This window comes from Panthera onca, chromosome C2 (assembly GCF_046562875.1).
Source record: "Panthera onca isolate mPanOnc1 chromosome C2, mPanOnc1 haplotype 2, whole genome shotgun sequence".
Taxonomy (NCBI): domain Eukaryota; kingdom Metazoa; phylum Chordata; class Mammalia; order Carnivora; family Felidae; genus Panthera; species Panthera onca.
The window spans coordinates 96,882,615-96,901,326 of NC_138347.1; the positions used below are offsets into that span (position 1 = coordinate 96,882,615).

At 36.2% G+C, this 18,712-nt stretch overlaps 1 protein-coding gene across 12 annotated transcripts in view; it reads left to right on the forward strand.

Moving 5' to 3' along the window:
* Positions 1-17,649, forward strand: part of MECOM (MDS1 and EVI1 complex locus) — a 558,007-nt gene extending 540,358 nt beyond the window's left edge. For 11 of the 12 annotated variants that reach the window (XM_060639164.2, XM_060639159.2, XM_060639161.2 and 8 more), the window contains 7 exons: positions 94-260; positions 1,318-1,395; positions 5,494-5,663; positions 7,556-7,700; positions 11,214-11,450; positions 12,286-12,469; positions 16,071-17,649. In XM_060639164.2, the coding sequence (XP_060495147.2) occupies positions 94-260; positions 1,318-1,395; positions 5,494-5,663; positions 7,556-7,700; positions 11,214-11,450; positions 12,286-12,469; positions 16,071-16,205 (1,116 nt within the window). In that variant the 3' untranslated portion in view covers positions 16,206-17,649. The remainder of the gene's footprint in view (positions 1-93; positions 261-1,317; positions 1,396-5,493; positions 5,664-7,555; positions 7,701-11,213; positions 11,451-12,285; positions 12,470-16,070) is intronic. The other variant, XM_060639166.2, reaches the window with a different exon arrangement.
* Positions 17,650-18,712: the final 1,063 nt, after the last annotated feature.

Consider the following 18,712-nt stretch of genomic DNA (forward strand, 5'->3'; position numbering starts at 1 on the left):
CCTTTTATTAATGATTTCTTGATTTGCTAGAGATGATTACAGAAGAAAAGATGTCAGACTAGTCCTTCATGGTCTTATGCTCTTGCCTTGCAGATGTCAGCTATTGAAAACATGGCAGAGAAGCTCGAGAACTTCAGTGCCCTGAAACCAGAGGCCAGTGAACTTCTGCAGTCAGTTCCCTCCATGTTCAATTTCAGAGCGCCTCCCAATGCCCTGCCAGAGAACCTCCTGCGGAAAGGAAAAGAACGCTACACGTGCAGGTAACTGCTAAGACAATTGTGGCTGACTTTCCAAACGTCTCCCCTCTGATTTCAAAAGACCCCTCCATTTGTTTGGGAAATTATTCGTGACTGGATGATTAAGAGTGACCATGATAGATCTCAAGTACTTCAAAGTACTCTTTATTTAGGGAGATATAAAAGTGGTGGTTTAAAAAAATTATTATTAAATGAGAATTTGAACACAAGCCATTTGGGTGTGATAAATGAGGTTGGAAACAGTCCAAATACTTGTTTCACTTTGATATTTATGAATTTTCTTTCATAGTTAATTATTTTCATGCAAAGGTATAATACTACTGTCTTCAAGCATACATTTATTAATTGTCATGGCATTGAAGAATAAGGCCATTAACAAAGGACGAATAAGGTCGATAAGTGAAGAAAGCTAGTTAATAAGTTTCTTGTTACCCATCACTATTACAGTAAAGCTTGTTTTTTCTTTAATAAATTGTGCATGTAATTTCTGAATTGCCTTCAGAAATTTGTGACATCTGACTCAGGCATATCAATTTATCTGCTCTTTGGAAAATGTGTCACTTTCTTTCCAGAAAAGCTTTTATAGCAACATACCTTGATGGATGAGGTCTTAGAATCTTGTCTGATCTGATACCACTCAATGTACAGAGTTGTCACTGTGGCTAACATATAAAATGAGTTGAAACATTTGAAATCTGTTTACATCAACCCAGAATCACAGACTCTTGTCATTTTTTTTATCCCCTTGTCTGGTTCAGTTTTGTGACTATAAAGATATAGAGTTAATAAAAGAGGCGTATGGGGGTCATCAAAACTAAAGTCTATTTTCATAAACTGCTTGCTTATGCATGAGCAAATTCAACCAGATCTCATAATGCAGCCTTTATTTGTGGAGTTATTTATATCTGTAGAATGGCTTTGTTACAAATTTTAAATACCAAAGACATGTGATTCCCATGCAAGATTAATTAAATCAGGAATACGCATCTGGCTTCTATGCAGTTTGAGTGAAATAAAGTCGATTGTGCTGACTTTCTCTTATAAACATGTTTCATAACAGATACTGTGGCAAGATTTTTCCAAGGTCTGCGAACTTAACACGGCACCTGAGAACCCACACAGGAGAGCAGCCTTACAGGTTTGACAATGATTTTTACTAAATATCTTCGTAAATATTATAGCAGTTAGAATGGATTCCTCCCTCTAATTGGAGGCTACTTTTTTGCATGCCTGAATGTATGCCCTTTTAGTTTTGAGTCAAAGAAGAATTGGCGAGTGGTTAGGATAAAAATTGGAAGAGTCCTAATGTTTTAAATCAAGGCTTCCGGCATCTCAGTTTAAAAGGTCTAGCAGTAACTAGGACAGAATAAGCATTTTAGAAATGTTAGCCATTTTAAAAATTATTTAAAAATTTATTTTAGTGCTCTCTTCTCAATAGTTAGTGCTGTATTAACTGACAGTAATCATAACATTGCAGCCTCCCTTTTCAAGCCTTAAATCTCTACTCTGAGTTGACAAGCCATGTATAACTTTGTTTCCTCAGTACAGTTAAGTCAGTGTCCCCAGGTCCCATTACGAGGTTTAAGGAATAAACTTTAAACCTGGAGAGGAAGAAGAAGATGTGGAACTAGGAGTAGAAAAAATCAAATAGAATATATTGTAGGAAGAGGGGCAATTCTACCAACAATTTCTAAACTACCTCTTAGCTTATTCTGCTGAATGTAAAGATCAGCGATCTGACACATGGGACATGTGTCTAATTATAATATTATTATTTACCAAAGAATTAAAATCATCAACATCATCTTCCTTTTTACGATATAATCTACTTGTTTTATGTGCAATGCTTTGCGCCTAGTGTTAGATGCTCATGAATATTTGTTAAAGGATTAATGTTATTTATCTTAAATCATATTGTAATTTGATTCTGCTTTGAAATTCTTATGCATTGCATATGTGTGAAATTATTTTTGTCTGCATGCTCACTTTTCACATTAAAATAAATAATTTCTCAGGTTTCAAAGGTTTAAAAAAATTTTTTTTTATGTTTATTCATTTTTGAGAGAGAGAGAGAGCATATCAGTTGGGGAGGGCAGAGAGAGAGGGAGACACAGAATCTGAAGCAAGCTCCAGGCTCCGAGCTGTCAGCACAGAGCCTGATGCAGGGCTCAAATGCATGAACTGTGAGATCACGACCTGAACTGAAGTCAGATGCTTAACCGAGCTTAACTGTTAAACCGAGCTTAACTTAAACCGAGCTTAACTGAGCCACTCAGGCCCCCAAAGACTTTTTTACATATAAGAATAAGCAAAGGATCAGGACAGTGAATGCTAATGTGGAGAGGATTGAAATTTTAAGAGAAAACCAGAGGGACTTAAATTCAGAAAATAAAGTGTTTTCTTAAATTCTTTGCTTTCTTACATGTTTTATAAATTACTATTGGCAAGTCATATTTCTACTTTATATGTGATACAATGGCCTTTATATGATATTTCTAATTTATATGTGATAGAATGGACTTAAAATAAAAAGTTTCAGAGAGATAGAAAAATGGCAGGTGGTAGGTGATTTCCCTTTTTGAGAAAATTTTTCAGACTCCAGGAATTCTGCTTAAGTGGAAGAAAGATTTCAACACTTACATTTTGTTATGGCCAGGGATCTGGTGTGCAACTGTATCATGCTCATTTTACTCTTTCTTTGCACCTGAATTACTGGTTTTATTCCCCATAAATGGTGCTATTATTGTATGTATATTTAAAAAAAAACAAGCCAGAATTTTTGCATAGCTGGAGATCATAAGCAATTACTTACGTAGCTCCTCTGTTCCACAAGGGAAGAAATTCAGATGCATAGATGTTAACTGCCTTCTGTAAAGTCTGGTACTAAAAGATCCAGAATTAAAACCCAGTCATGGAGCTCCCATGTCAGAGTTTTTGTCTTACACCATGATCTCAAAGGCTCCCATGATCCCCATGTTTACATCCAAATTCTGAATTGTGTATTGTTCATGACTGCGTTATGTATTCATTTTAGGAATTTTTGAAACTTAGACTGTTAACCACCTACTAATTTATTGGAGCAGAATGGAATGATTTTTTATTCAGGAGCACTCAAACCTTTGGCTAGGACGTTAGCAGAGGAAAAATACAAAGTAACAGATGATTACTGTGTAAAATTTTCTTATTGGCTGATTTTATTTATATTAGAGTGGGTGATGTGTATTAGATTTGGAAAAGCCCCTTTGCATACGAGCAGAAAGTTGGAAGCATGTCAAAGACAAAATCTGTCCAACTCATGATGTATGAAGAAAATGTTTAGAGTGAAAAAATTTTAGAGCAGTTGATGGGAGTATAAGTTTTCTCTAGCGGTGTTTTCTAGGTTATTCTGTTTGGTACAACACAGTTGTGCTTATTGTATCATTATTCTCGTTGTAGTGGGCTTTGGGAGTCAACAGAGTTATTACAGAGCAGCCCATGACACACATATACATACATATATATATATATATATATATATATATATATATATATATATTCAAAAGCAGAGGCTAAAATATTATAACTACACTGAATGTGGGGTTTCACACACTTTTAAATTAATATTATAAGTGAAGAAAGTTGGGGAACCTCATCATGCCAGGGCATTTAAGGGGGAAAATTAAATCAGTCGTTGAGTTGGTTTATTGATACTATGCCAAAGTAACTAGTTTAACAGATTTATTTTCCTCACTGAACTGACTAGACTTCTGGCATCACGTAGAGACAGCCGAGGAAACCCAAACACTTCGAGTGGAATGGGGTGATTTCTGATGTAGAGCACTCGAACCACTGAGTCTACATTTAGAAGTGGGAGGACAAGGGCCCTTCGCATATGGAAGAATAAGTTAAAGATTTTCTGGCTGCTAAGTTAGAAAGTTTCACTTAGAAGTCATCTGGAGAAAGCTAATTTTTTCCCCCAAGCAACACACACACCCACAAAACCCCACACAAACAAATCATGCAATATTTACTTTAAAGTGCCAAAGGAGAATACCCCATAAATTGCCGCTTTTCTTCTTTATCCATAAGAGCTAGGGGGTTGAGGGTGGGGAGGGGGAGGCATTACATTTTTATTTAGATTAAAAGAGAACTTTAAAATAATTTATGAATTTTTTTTTAATCCCATGGGAGGCAAAAACAATTAGCCAACTAATAATAAGTGCTTTCTTGGAAAACTGACCTGGTTCAGAAATGCCACAAACTCTTTCAGAAAAATAGAAATGGAAAACTGGGGGCAATAGGAAGAATGGAGATTAATGAAGACCTTTGTTTTATTCCAAAAGGAGAATTTAGTGCCACTCTTATTTTCTTTTTTTTTTTATTTAAAAAAAAAAATTTTTTTTAACGTTTATTTATTTTTGAGACAGAGAGAGACAGAGCATGAACGGGGGAGGGTCAGAGAGAGAGGGAGACACAGAATCTGAAACAGGCTCCAGGCTCTGAGCAGTCAGCACAGAGCCCGACGCGGGGCTCGAACCCACATACCGCCAGATCGTGACCTGAGCCGAAGTCAGACGCTCAACCGACTGAGACACCCAGGCGCCCCTCTTATTTTCTTTTTTTAAAAGATTGAAGTCTATTAGAGTAAAGGCTCTGTGGGTTTGTCATTGCTGCAGATTATGAAAATCAGTGTCTTTAGTATCAGAACCGGTTATTCACAAAGTTTTAAAACTTTGGAAGAGTTGCTGCTCTTTTTGAGAATATAATGGAAATTCCTTTAGGATTATCCATTTAAAAAGTGAATTTACTAAGAAACTATTTAATCAGACTCTGCAATTTTGAATTTAAGAATGCTTTTTGTATTTTATTTGAAAACTACGTGAATTGTTTCATGTTTGTTTAGGAAGGATTTATATGTATTGTTCTAAGCAGAAGATAAAATAATGCTACTGTTTCTTAATGTCCTTAATTTCATGAGGTTTATCTAAAATATGAAAACTGATGACTCTAATCCGTTTTGGAGCGATCCAATCACCAATATTTTATTATTATTTTTATGGTTTTTCATAAAGTCATGAAAATCTTCAAAGGAATCAAAATCTATGGGAATTGAAATCTTGACTCTGTGAATAGGATTCTTGCCTCTGCCTTTTCTCTAAAATGTTTTATGGGTGATAACTTTGGATATCTGGCTTTCTAGTCTTGAGAAATACCTTTCGATTTAGTTGTGAATATTTTCTCTGTGTTTATTTTTCAGATGCAAATACTGTGACCGATCATTTAGCATCTCTTCCAACTTGCAAAGGCATGTTCGTAATATCCACAATAAGGAGAAGCCCTTTAAGTGTCACTTATGTGATAGGTGTTTTGGTCAACAAACCAACTTAGACAGACACCTAAAGAAACATGAGAATGGGAACATGTCGGGTAGGTAATCAATTGTGTTATGAGGAGAGGATGGCTTAATTTCCTCATTTTCAAAGATAATTGTGAATAATATTGTATGTCCACTATACTTTAAAAAAAGAGAGATAATTGTGATCTTTCTTCTCCCCTTCCACTTTGACACCCGAACCAGATCCTAAAATTTGCAACATGTTTCCCTTGAGATTATAGAATGATGTGAATGATGTGATTGTTGAATAATCTATAACTTGGGGTCTTATTTGGATTGGTTTTTTATTCTGGATTCGTCTCAATTGTTAATTGCAAACAAAGAGAACCATGACCCAATCTCATAGGAGATGAATGAATCAAGATTTCCTAAATTGCAGGGAGCAGTTTTCCACCTATTGTACAGAATGCAGACTCCGGGCATGGCAGGATTTCCAAAGTGGCATCCCAGAATACCATGCTCTGAGTATTAACTGAGAAACAGTGGCTGCTTGTGTAGGAGTTCTACAGTTCAGAGAATATCCCTAGAGTAACTTTGCAGGGATTAATGGTAAAAGATTGTTAACATGATCAGAGTAACCCATAGCAAATGATAGTGGTGTGCAGTTTGGGTTACAAATTCTGATGTAGAATTAAGTTAAAAGTATCAAAAAATTAGCCTTCCCTTAACTCAGACTTGCCAGCACATAGTTAGCAAGGGAAATGATAGTTTCTAGAGAATCAGGAAAACTACTTGGGGGCAAGGAAAGGAGCAAGCATGGGGTTCAGAAAAAAAGATTTTAAAAACAGAAAAAAGTTGAAGTTGTTCAAAGTAGTAATCTTTACCTAAGAAAATTGTTTTATGATTAATCCTTCCTTCCCTGTACAGGCACATTGCTTACGATATTTGGTGGCTACTACGTAGAACTATATGCTGTGTGCTTTCCTCTAAGCCAAAAGTCAAATGATTGTGGTCTAAAGATACTGGGTTTTAGAGACAAAAGTCTAATTCAGTGTAGAACACTGGTGGCACTTTCCAACCACATGCACCCTTCCAGAATACTCCCATAATTTTCTAATCAAAAGTATTTTAGAAAATAACTAACTGAGTTAAAAATGTAACATGTCCAAGTTCAATATTTATTTGTGGGCCCAGATTATAACTTCATTCAACTGAGAGATGGTCTCACCTCTTATCGTGAATGTGTAGACTATTATGGTGAACTACTGGGTTGTAGATATCTTGTGCGAAAGCTAAACAGCATGAAGCAAATGTTGGTAGAAATTGGACCACATATAAGGTGTTTATAAATGTGTAAGTTGATAAAAACCTTACAACCATCCTTTGTTAAGGTATTGTGATTCTAATTTTATAGGTAAGGAAGCTGAAGATCATCCTACATACAGCAGATCCCTTATTGTCCCCTTAATGCCGTATCACCTCAGTCTCTGGGCTGGCGTGTCAAGTTTTACTCACTGCTTCATCCACTAAATCAGAATATAGAGTTTTTAGCATGTTTTCAGTCTTTCTTTGGTAGCGTACTTTAACACAGGAGCAATAAATACATATTGATTGCAACCAGGACTGAGTATACAGTTTCTTCGGGCAGAATCTATTTAAGGCCTCTTTATAATTTGCCTCACCCTGTTTCCTCATAATATGAATGTCAATGTTCTCATGTCACGGTGGGAATGAGAGGAAACTGTGGGAGAAGCACCTTTGGGAGACTGTACCTCATGATTTCAGTGGTTCAAAATATTCTCCAGGGGACTTTCATGGGCATGTATGTGGTAACTGGGGAAGACTTTGGCCTCCTAATGTTACCATTATTAATATTCAAAAGAACCTGTTTTAGGAAACACTGATCAGATGAAGAAGAAACAAGGTTCACAATAAGTTGCCATGTTGATAATAGTCTTTTTGACAAAAGGCTCTCTCCCCTCAGGTACGGCCACGTCGTCGCCTCATTCCGAACTGGAAAGTACAGGCGCGATTCTTGATGACAAAGAAGATGCTTACTTCACAGAAATTCGCAATTTCATTGGGAACAGCAACCACAGCAGCCAGTCTCCCAGGAACACAGAGGAGAGGTAAAGCAGGGTTTTTCCTTTTTAAACTCTATAAAATCAATACGTTCCAAATAGATTTGCTGTGCTCACTTTGGTGAGCACCACCGATGGCTGGCATTTATTTAGTGCAGGTTAAATACTAAATGCTCTTTTAAGCACTTTACATGTATGAATTTAATTATCATGATAACCCAATGAGGTAGCAACCATTACTATGGAATTTTATCAGTGAAGGAATGAAGATATTGAAGGTTAGATAACTTGCCAGAGGCCACATAAGTAATTAATAACTGGGACTCAGCCTGGGCTCTCTGGTTCCAGAGCCCATGCTTTTACCACTGTTCTGCCCTGCTTCTCTTGATAACTAATTAGAATATTTTATCAAAACTTGCCAAGCAGAAGGGAAGGCCACCACAGGGATTCAGTTGAGTCAGTAGTGGTTACTATTATATATCATATGTATATTACAGATAATATGTGAGTATATCTATCAGTATGTGTATATGTATATGTATATGTATCTATCAGTATGTGTAATATATATATCTGTATATACATTTGTGTGTGTGTATATATATATGTACATATCTATATATAAAACACCCATTGAATATAATGTAAATAGCTTTTACATAGAAATAAGTTGAGACTTCTTGATAAGATTCTCTCACTACCTGTATGCTCTCAGGTGAATGAATATTCATTGAATTTCAGTATGTTTGTTTCACTGGGTGTGATCATCCTTGTTTTCAGTGACCTGGTGCCCTGGCTACCTCTTGTTATCATCAATGTCAAGCGTGTATGGCTTAATTCAAAAAGAAAATTTTTAATGCTGCTGATAATAATAATAATTAACATTTATCTAGTGTTTACATTTTATGTGATGTTAATGAAACATTATTTTACCAAAACTCCAGGATTTAATTTTTCTTTTCTGTAAGTTATAATTAAGTATCTGATATTGAGAGCTAGATTTTTCTGAACATAACTATCCAGTAGCCTATTAGATTAGGATGTTACATAGTCAATTTTAATGTCACATGGAATTAGTTAATGAAGTTCTATTACTTTTCATCAAAGAAGTATTATTGTTTGTGTCCTCTATTTTTTGATGCTGTTAAAAGTCAAATAATTATTTTAGGTAGTTTTTACATTAAGGCAAGCTTCAAACAAACATCATTTCCCAAGATAACAAAATTATATGACCAATTCTGTTCTTCAACTTGTATAAAGCATGTGTATGGAAAAAGGAGAGAAGATCTGCTATTACATGACCCTTCCCAGCTTCTAAGAAGTCTGATAAGAGCTATGACTTTGTGCAGTTGGACATATCTTTCCCTCTGCTTGCCCATTTGTGTGTGTGTGTGTGTGTGTGTGTGTGTGTGTGTGTGTGTAAAAGAGAGACAGAGAGTATGAGAGAGAGAGGAGGGAAGGAGGGAGAGGAGACAGATGATCAGAAATACAAAGTAGTAAGAACAAGTAGGTAAGAGAGTTACCAAATTACATTTTGATAATGAAATATACACGATACAAAAAGAAATGTTGAACAGAAACCACCATTTGGGTTCTGAGATGCCTTTTCAGACTCTCTAGCCCTTACTTGGAAATTTGTGAGCCTGCATAGAGCTGCGACATCTGGTTTCAACATGTCCAAACAGCACAGAAGTAAGAAGATTGAGTCATTTAACTCCCCTCCACTCCTATCGGGGCTACTTTTGATGAATCATTTATCCCCCATAAATTGCCACATTTGAAAGCATAATTAACAAATAGTTTTTTTTAATCATGTTGGCTTTGTTACTTTTGGTTTTCATCCATGCATTCTTTGGTTCTTTTACTTTTTCTTTCATTTTTAAAAAATAACAGTTTCAATCCATTCAAGCAAGCAAGTTGGCAGTATGTCTGGAAACTAATAATTTATGTCTGTGCAAAACATGTTTTCATCATTCTTTGATAAAAGAGGTTAAGAGCTTGGCTGTATAAGAAGGTTAACAATGGTAATATGACTGTTTTTAAGATTTTTACCATGTATATCTGTCACACCCAACATTGTTTTGTTTATTTTATTTACCCTGGAAAATCTAAATATTAAATTATACTCCTTTTTGTTACGTGGGGATGTGATGGATACATTGCTGATACCTAATCTCCCATGATCTGAAAAATCGTTCCATTTAAGTGTGAAAATCATACATTTCTGTAGCAATAACTTAAATTTCAACAAACTTTCTGAATTTGGGGAAGTGTTTTAACTTCCCTGGTCATATATCTTTAAAAAGAGGAGGTTAGGAAGAGATATTCTGTAGTTCAAAGCATTTGTAATCAATTTGAAACCAAGTTAAGTTTGACTTTTATTTATATTTTATTTTTTTTAATGTTTATTTATTTTTGAGAGAAAGAGACAGAGCGTGAGTGGGGGAGGGGCAGAGAGAGGGGGAGACACGGAATCTGAAGCAAGCTCCAGGCTCTGAGCTGTCAGCACAGAGCCCAACGCAGGGCTCGAACTCACAAACCCTGAGATCATGACCTGAGCCAAAGTCCGTTGCTTAACTGACTCAGTCCAGGCACCCCTAATTTTGACTTGTAAATATTACAGTGAAACTTAAATTCAATTTTTACATTCTTCATGTTTATTTTAAAGCCTGAGAAGTTTGTCTTCGTTTTATAAATGCTCTCAAATGTATTCAACTGGGACTTCTATGTAATTAAACTCTTTTTTTATAATTAAACTTTTGAATCACATAATACAGTCCTTGCAACCACAAACTAAAGTATTACAAATGACTTTTAAAAGATAATATTATTCTTTCGTATCATATTAGACATGCATACTAAGTAAGCTTCAAAAGATATTTGCATAATTACATTTTTAGATAATTTCCTACCTCAAAGTTCTTCTGGGAAACAAGGAACTTTTTACATTCAGACCTTCAAGAATAATTTGAAAACAGTACAAATAAGTGAGCTCTCAATCATTTCCAAGTTTGAGCAGGATGTCTAAGTGGCATGTACCACAAATATCACCTAGAAATAACAAATACCGGTTGGTTCCTGGCAGCTATCTTAGCATTTTCTTTGAACCCTTAGATTCATTTTAGGCATGTATGTTGAAGCATTGGTCATTATTTTGCAGGGATCTGAATTTTCCAGAAACCTATTATTTTAATTGGTGGGCACTTCTATGGTAATTAGATGACATTTTGTAGAACAAACATTGGTATGCTTTTTATATTATATATAACAATATCATTTATCAGGAACACTCTGATAAGGAATAAGAATCTGAGATTGTTTTTCCAGCTCTGCCAGAAGCTCCTTTATCCTCTGAATAATCACCCAATTATTTTTTTCTTCATTTTCTCATTTGCAAATTACATTATTTTCCCATGGTTGCCATAAAGCATAAACAATAAAAATTTCTTGTGGAAGTGTTGGAAATCTAAACAGTTAGGAAGACATGATAAGAAAGCTAGCTGCGCATTTAAAAAGGAAACCAGTAATTGGACCTGTTGCTTTTTTTTATGCTTTTGAAAGGATGAACGGCAGTCATTTTAAGGATGAGAAGGCTTTGGTGACCAGTCAAAATTCAGATTTACTGGATGACGAAGAAGTAGAAGACGAGGTGTTGTTAGATGAGGAGGACGAAGACAATGATATTACTGGAAAAACAGGAAAGGAACCCATGACAAGCAATTTACATGAAGGAAATCCTGAGGATGAGTATGAAGAAGCCAGTGCCCTGGAGATGAGTTGCAAAACGTCTCCAGTGAGGTGAGTTAGTAAATAAGCAAGAGCAGGTGCATATATGGTAGCAATTCCTTCCGCTTTGTTTTTCCATGAGGACAACATTTCCGGTGCTAGCAGTTTATGAGTAATGAATCATAAGAGCAAAGCTGAGTTAACAAGGCATGTTTGTTGTATTCATTTTGATTAGATGAAAATAAGGTGGCCATCAACATAATCCACAAGACTACAAATACATTGCTGTTTGGGAAACTCTAACCTGAGATAGATGTACAAATGAAAATTAAACGAGTACCCGGTCATTTATTTAGACCCTACCTGTAAAACACCAAGTAAAATGGAGATATCAACATTATCTAATTCATTTAAAAATCCGGTGTGTTATAAGTCAACTAATATTGAGATAAATTTCACCTAATTTGATATATATGTGTTCTATACAGGTAGGTTTTTAAATGGAAAAAAAAATTAACCGAAGAGTTAAATTTTTAGGAATATTATATTTTCGTCTGGGTAGTGGGAGCTGACTAAATATTATCATAACTGGCTTTATTTTAAGTGGAAATTATAAGCCTATAAATTGTGTCTCCACTGCACTGCTGATTTCACATCATTGACTTTAACTCTTTACCTCTTATACACACGTGCTTTAGTTATGGAAAATCTTGAAACAAATATGTTTTTAAGGTACAATATTTGTAAACACTTTGAAGAACCTGATAATGGATGCATGCTTCTTTATACTGCAAATATAATATGAAGTTTGACAGCTGTATAGATTCAGATGAAAAGTGATTTGGTTGGATAACAAGCGGAAACAGAAAAAAAAAACCCTCTGTGCTTTCCCATTGGTTCATTTTAGGTATAAAGAGGAAGAATATAAAACTGGACTTTCTGCTCTAGATCATATAAGGCACTTCACAGATAGCCTCAAAATGAGGAAAATGGAAGATAATCAATATACTGAAGCTGAGCTGTCTTCTTTTAGTGCTTCCCATGTGCCGGAGGAACTTAAACAGCCGTTACACAGAAAGTCCAAGTCACAGGTACATATTTTCCTGCAGTACAGCATCATGGTGACATTGTGCCTTTGAGGCCAAAAGGCAGCTAGTTTCTCTCTTTGCAATATTCTAGAATCTGAACAGGTTCAGAGGCTTTACTCAAAATGTTCACATCTTGCCTCAATGACCAAATCCAAAATGGTTAACCAATTAACATGGCTGCACTCTACACAGAGACTTCGGTGACAAATCTTATCCTATGGTGATTTTTCTTTTACTTGGCAGTTCCCTTACTTCTGTATAGATAGTTCATAATGTTTGCACCTGTTTATATATTACTTCAGAATTGTTTTCTAATTGGCTTGAATCTGTAGTTTTTGTCAACCTAATTATATTTTCAGACTTCTGGAAAGTGAATCCTGCCTTCAATTTTTTTTTTGGTCCATTACTATGTGTAGTTAATTAACAAGTTATCTAATTATAGCATTTAAGAGTGGACTAAGGATCAGAGATTAAATGAGTTGCCCAAAGTCTGCAGCAACTTACTGGCAGATTTGGAAATAAAGCCTATTAATTTTTATTGACTGAATCAGGACTGTGGTAACTAAAATAAATCCATTTAAGGATGCATAAATACCAATTAAAATAGCCTTCATTATTTAATCACAAAATAAAGGAAGTCAGTATTTTCTGCCTGACATCCACACTCAACCAGGTTGTTCATTTCATTTAGGTCAATTAAAAAGGAAAGAAAGAAAGAAAGAAAGAAAGAAAGAAAGAAAGAAAGAAAAGAAATTTCCTGTTCCTACCACATTTGTTGGCTATTTTGGCCTAACTGATCTCGAGCCCATTTTGGAGGTATCAAAACCTGACGTGTCAAACCATGTGACCCTATTGGCTTGTACATTTGGAAATGATTTCCTTTTTAGCTGAGATGTTTGCGCTGGTCTTAGCAAATGTGGTCATATCTCAACTAAGGTTGGGAAAAGCACTGTGCTTGTGGGATGATGTAAATTTTTAAATATTAGTCAATTCGGCAAAAATCTAAGATACCATGTTCTTTTTGAGTTGGAAGTGAAAACACCTCACCTCAGCACTGGAGTTGCTGGCTATGTGAACTTGAGAACATCACTTCATGACTGCAGGTACCACTTCCTCATTGGAAAGTGGGTGAATCGAGGAGGTATCTAAGATCTCTTCCTGCTCTATGATTAAGTGGAGATAAAAAAAATATTTTTTAATTTATAACATTAGAAGTAAACCAGCCATAGTAGACATCTAATTTTTACCTACAGATAACCATTAGAGGTAGCTAGCATTTTTTTTAAACACTTGATATCCCATTCTTCCTTCCTAATTGATCAGAGAGATACTGGGGGATCCAGGCTTTCTTTTCTGTTTTTAAATTTCTTTTAATTATTCCATCTAAAATACGTATAATTGTAAGACACAATACCTAAAAATTCCTGAAATAGTCAGAAATGGTTGAAAACAGAAGGGTCAGAGAATCTAGAGATAAAAGAGGTGATATATTTTGGTACCAGCATTTTGACATAAAGTCCCTGCCCAACTGGACTAAGACTTACCATCACAAGAAATACTAGTGTTTTGCAATCCTAACTCATATTTTTTGTATTACTTGATCATGTCATATATATCAGTTTAAAAAGGGTCAGTCCCTTTTGCATACTAACATTATTTCATGAAACTTTTTATTCATTCATTCAGTTGTTATTAACTAGCAGTTATGTGCAGGGCACTGATCTTTGTGCATGAAAATGTTTATTTCCTTTGATTACCAAAAGGCAATATTTATTCTATATTCTATATAAAAGACAGTATTCTATATTTATTATTTTCTAGAATCTGAATAGAGATAGATGACTTACTCAAAACTTTCATATATTTACTCTGTGATTTTGATAGTGATTGAATCCAAGAGAGTTGACCAATACGACAGTGGCTGCATTCTGCATAGAATCCTCTTTGAAAAACCCTATCCTAAAGATTAATTTCATAATAATAGGTACTATTTATTTCAGGCACTCTATGTTCTATAGTGCTTGTAATTCCTTCGCAGCCCCTGGAGGCAAGTTTTTATTATTATTATCCCCATTTGATATGAAGAAAGTGACCTTGAAAGGCTAAGCAACTTGCCCAAGGTCATACAGCTATTTGAAGAGAGGCAGGTTAGAAGCCAGAAGTCCAAAATTTTCTGTATGTTCCCTTTCATTTTTCCAAATATTAGAATGGGTTTTGTTAAAACCATTTCAGAGTATTCTCTATGTTGATCTCTAAAAGTGGGTATATTATAAAAATAAAGTTCAATGCTCACTTCACTCATATTTTAAACACTTCTAAGGACAAGGACTATATATTCTTTATCATTGATTCCCTAGGACCTAGCACAGTGCCTGGCACAGAGTAGATGCTTAGGAAATATTCCTTATATATCTGTTGAGATTTTGTAGAGGTCTAGAAGGCAAATTGCATGCGTAGAAGTCAAATGTGTACATTTAGAGCAATGACCCAGCAAATGAGAATCAGCCTATGAGGGCAGATTTTCTAACTGATTGCCATGATTACGGAAGAAACCACAGACTGGCCACATGTCTCAGCATGACTCTCAGAGATGAAATTCTGCTTAACAACAGAGGCATTTTGTCTTTATTTACAGACAGTGGAATGTCTTTGGCAGGACATTAATGATTCCACTTCAGCAGCATTTTGACAAGCAAGTTTAGCAATGGATGAGACCAACAATAGCAAATCAACAGTGAAAAGTTCACTCACAAGTCAAGACCAAACATTTCATTTGAATATTTTACTTGGCAGCAAATGGGGGATTCTCTGAACAGTTATTTAGAACTGACATGATAATGAGGAAGAAAGAGCACTTCTTCACAGAACACCGCCATGCACCTTATGCTCGGTAGACACTGGAATACCAGTTGGTTAGAATGTTGTTGGGTCTTGTGTTTTGTTTTAGGTTGTAGTAGGGCTGGCTTGATCCACCTTAGCTTTCAAGGTCTTTGGGTTGGCTTTGAATATATCAAACATGGAGGGAAAGCAGACAAAGGACTGGATTAAAAGTTGGGCAGAAATCCATTGTAGTTATGCCTCCTCAAGTTGAGTGACTTGTCCAGTTGAGTGACTTGGGGCGAGTCATGTCATCTCCTTGCTCTCAGTTATAGAATGCAGGAGTTGGTGGGACCATGTCTTCTACTAGACCCCAGTGCTGTCAAGGCAGGTCTATACCCTGCTCATATTTGTGGTTTCGGTCATAAACACACAATAATATTTTTGGTGCGTTGAACATGGGCATGAAGAGTGGATGGATGACCGTATCTATGGTTGGGCAGGGGGATGACTCATGTTTCTCAGTGGAGGCGTTGTTGACATTTTAGGCAGGATAATTCACTTTTTTTGTCCTGGAGAGTAGATACTTTTGTGGCCCCTGGGCACTGAAGGCCAACAGTAACACCACATCATTACAGGAACAAAACGCCCCACACTTTTCCAAACATACCATGAGGGGTGCTCCTACTCTGGGTCCCTTCTTCTGCTAACACTCACCAGCAATATTCTTCAAACTAAAAGTGATGTTTTCCAATGCCACTTACCAAGTCTCTCCTCTTCACCCCAGGCATATGCTATGATGTTGTCATTGTCCGACAAGGAGTCCCTCCATTCTACATCCCACAGTTCTTCCAACGTGTGGCACAGTATGGCAAGGGCTGCTGCGGAATCCAGTGCCATCCAGTCCATAAGCCACGTATGACATTACCAAGGTCGACCAGAGTGGGACCAAGTCCAACAGTAGCATGGCTCTTTCATCTAGGACTATTTAAAAGACTGCTGAGCAGAATGCCTTAGAAACCTGAAGGGTCACTCATTTAAAGTCTGGTGACCTTAAACTGAATGCTTAAAAAAAGAAAGAAAGGAAAAGAAAGGAAAAGAAAGAAAGAAAAAAAAAGAAACTATTTATTCTCGATATTTTGTTTTGCACAGCAAAGGCAGCTGCTGACTTCTGGAAGGTCAATGCGACTTAACGTGATTCAGTGAGAATGAGCAACTTGCTGGGCAGAAGGCGTCTTCGTCTGCCCTGCCCTGGGCTGTGGGTGGGTGTGAGGGCTGTGGGGATGGCGGCATTGGCACGAATGAACACTCCATAGAAACTGAATTCTTTTTTGTACAAGATCACCTGACACATGATTGGGAACAGTTGCTTTCAATGACAGATTTAATTTTTTTCTTTGTTAAAGTTTTATGTAATTTAACCCTTTGAAGACAGAAGTAGTTGGATAAAATGCACACTTGATAATTATAGAAACTGATAACAGGGAGTACTTGTTCCCCATTAACGTTTGCCTTCTTAAGTACATTGTTTAAAACTAGGGAAAAAGGGTATGTGTATATTGTAAACTATGGATGTTCAGCGCTCATAAAGGTTCAGTCAGTGAAGTAACCTGTTCATCACCAGTACCGCTGTACCACTACACTAATAAAATGTTTGCCAAATCCTTGTAATAACATCTTAATTTTAGACAATCATGTCACTGTTTTTTAATGTTTAATTTTGTGTGTGTTGCGTGTACCATGTATTTATTTGTTGGCAAACTATTGTTTGTTGATTACAACAGCACTGTTCCAGTCAGCCACTACTTTCTGACGTCTGAGGCACACCCCTTTCTGAATTTCAAGGACCAAGGTGACTCTACCTGTGTGTGGGAGTGCCAAATGGTGTTTGGCTTTTCTTAACATTCCTTTTTTGACGTTGTTTTGTTTTCCTTCTTAATGAGCTAAATACGAATAGATGCAACTTAGTTTTTGTAATACTGAAATCGATTCAATTGTATAAATATTATAATTTCTTTCATGAAAGCATGATTCTTCTAATTAAAAACTGTACCCCATATTTTATGCTGGTCGTCTGCAAGCTTGTGCGATGTTATGTTCATGTTAATCCTATTTGTAAAATGAAGTGTTCCAGACCTTATGTTAAAAGAGAGAAGTAAATAACAGACTGTATTCAGTTATTTTGCCCTTTATTGAAGAACCAGATTTGTTTTTTTTTTGTTTGTTTGTTTGTTTGTAATCTCATTTTGAAATAATCGGCAAGTTGAGGTACTTTCTTCAAATGCTTTGTACAATATAAACTGTTATGCCTTTCAGTGCATTACTATGGGAGGAGCAACTAAAAAATAAAGACTTACAAAAATGGTTATTTTTCCCACTGTGTGATATTTTCCCTCTTTGTGCAATTGTAGTTTCTCTAGGGATCGAATGATTTAAAGATAAGACATCTGGGGACTTGATGCCCTGGTAGATACATGGAGTGTAGAGCATGTGTGTATTGTTTTGAGATGATGTAGGAATAGACCTTGACCCACCACGAATTGGGATATCGCTGACTCATTCTTCTGGACTTTCTCTTTGTGGAGCAAAGTCAGGGCTCATGTGCGACACCACACGGTCCTGGTTTTACTACATGTCCACAGCACCCATTTTATTTTTGTTATTTTTTTAAAATTTTTTTAAGTTTATTTTTATTTTTTTTTTTTTTTTAAATTTTTTTTTTCAACGTTTTTTATTTATTTTTGGGACAGAGAGAGACAGAGCATGAACGGGGGAGGGGCAGAGAGAGAGGGAGACACAGAATCGGAAACAGGCTCCAGGCTCCGAGCCATCAGCCCAGAGCCTGACGCGGGGCTCGAACTCACAGACCGCGAGATCGTGACCTGGCTGAAGTCGGACGCTTAACCGACTGCGCCACCCAGGCGCCCCTAAGTTTATTTTTATTTGACACACACACACACACACACACACACACACACACACACACAGAGTGGGGGAGGGGCAGAGAGAGAATGGGAGACACAGAATCCGAAGCAGGCTCCAGGCTCCGAGCTGTCAGCACAGAGCCTGTTGAGGGGCTCCAACTCACGGACTGTGAGATCATGACTTGAGCTGAAGTCAGACACTTAACTGACTGAGCCATTCAGGCTCAAAATTAAAATTTTGTTTTTAATTACACAAACACTGTTAACTAATTCACAAGATGGAAAAAAAAACCTTTTAACTTTTCCATGTTTCTTTTAAGTCTTTGCATGCAAAATATCATTTTTTATAGTTATAGTAAGAGTGTAGGCATAATGTTCTTTCTTTACTGTGGCAAAAAAAAAAAAAAGTCAATACGTACTGTTACAAGTTCAAAATAATAAACAGTTGCCCCATATAGTCCATCAAGTTCGATGTACTATAATTTCTTCAACCATTTCAATTTCG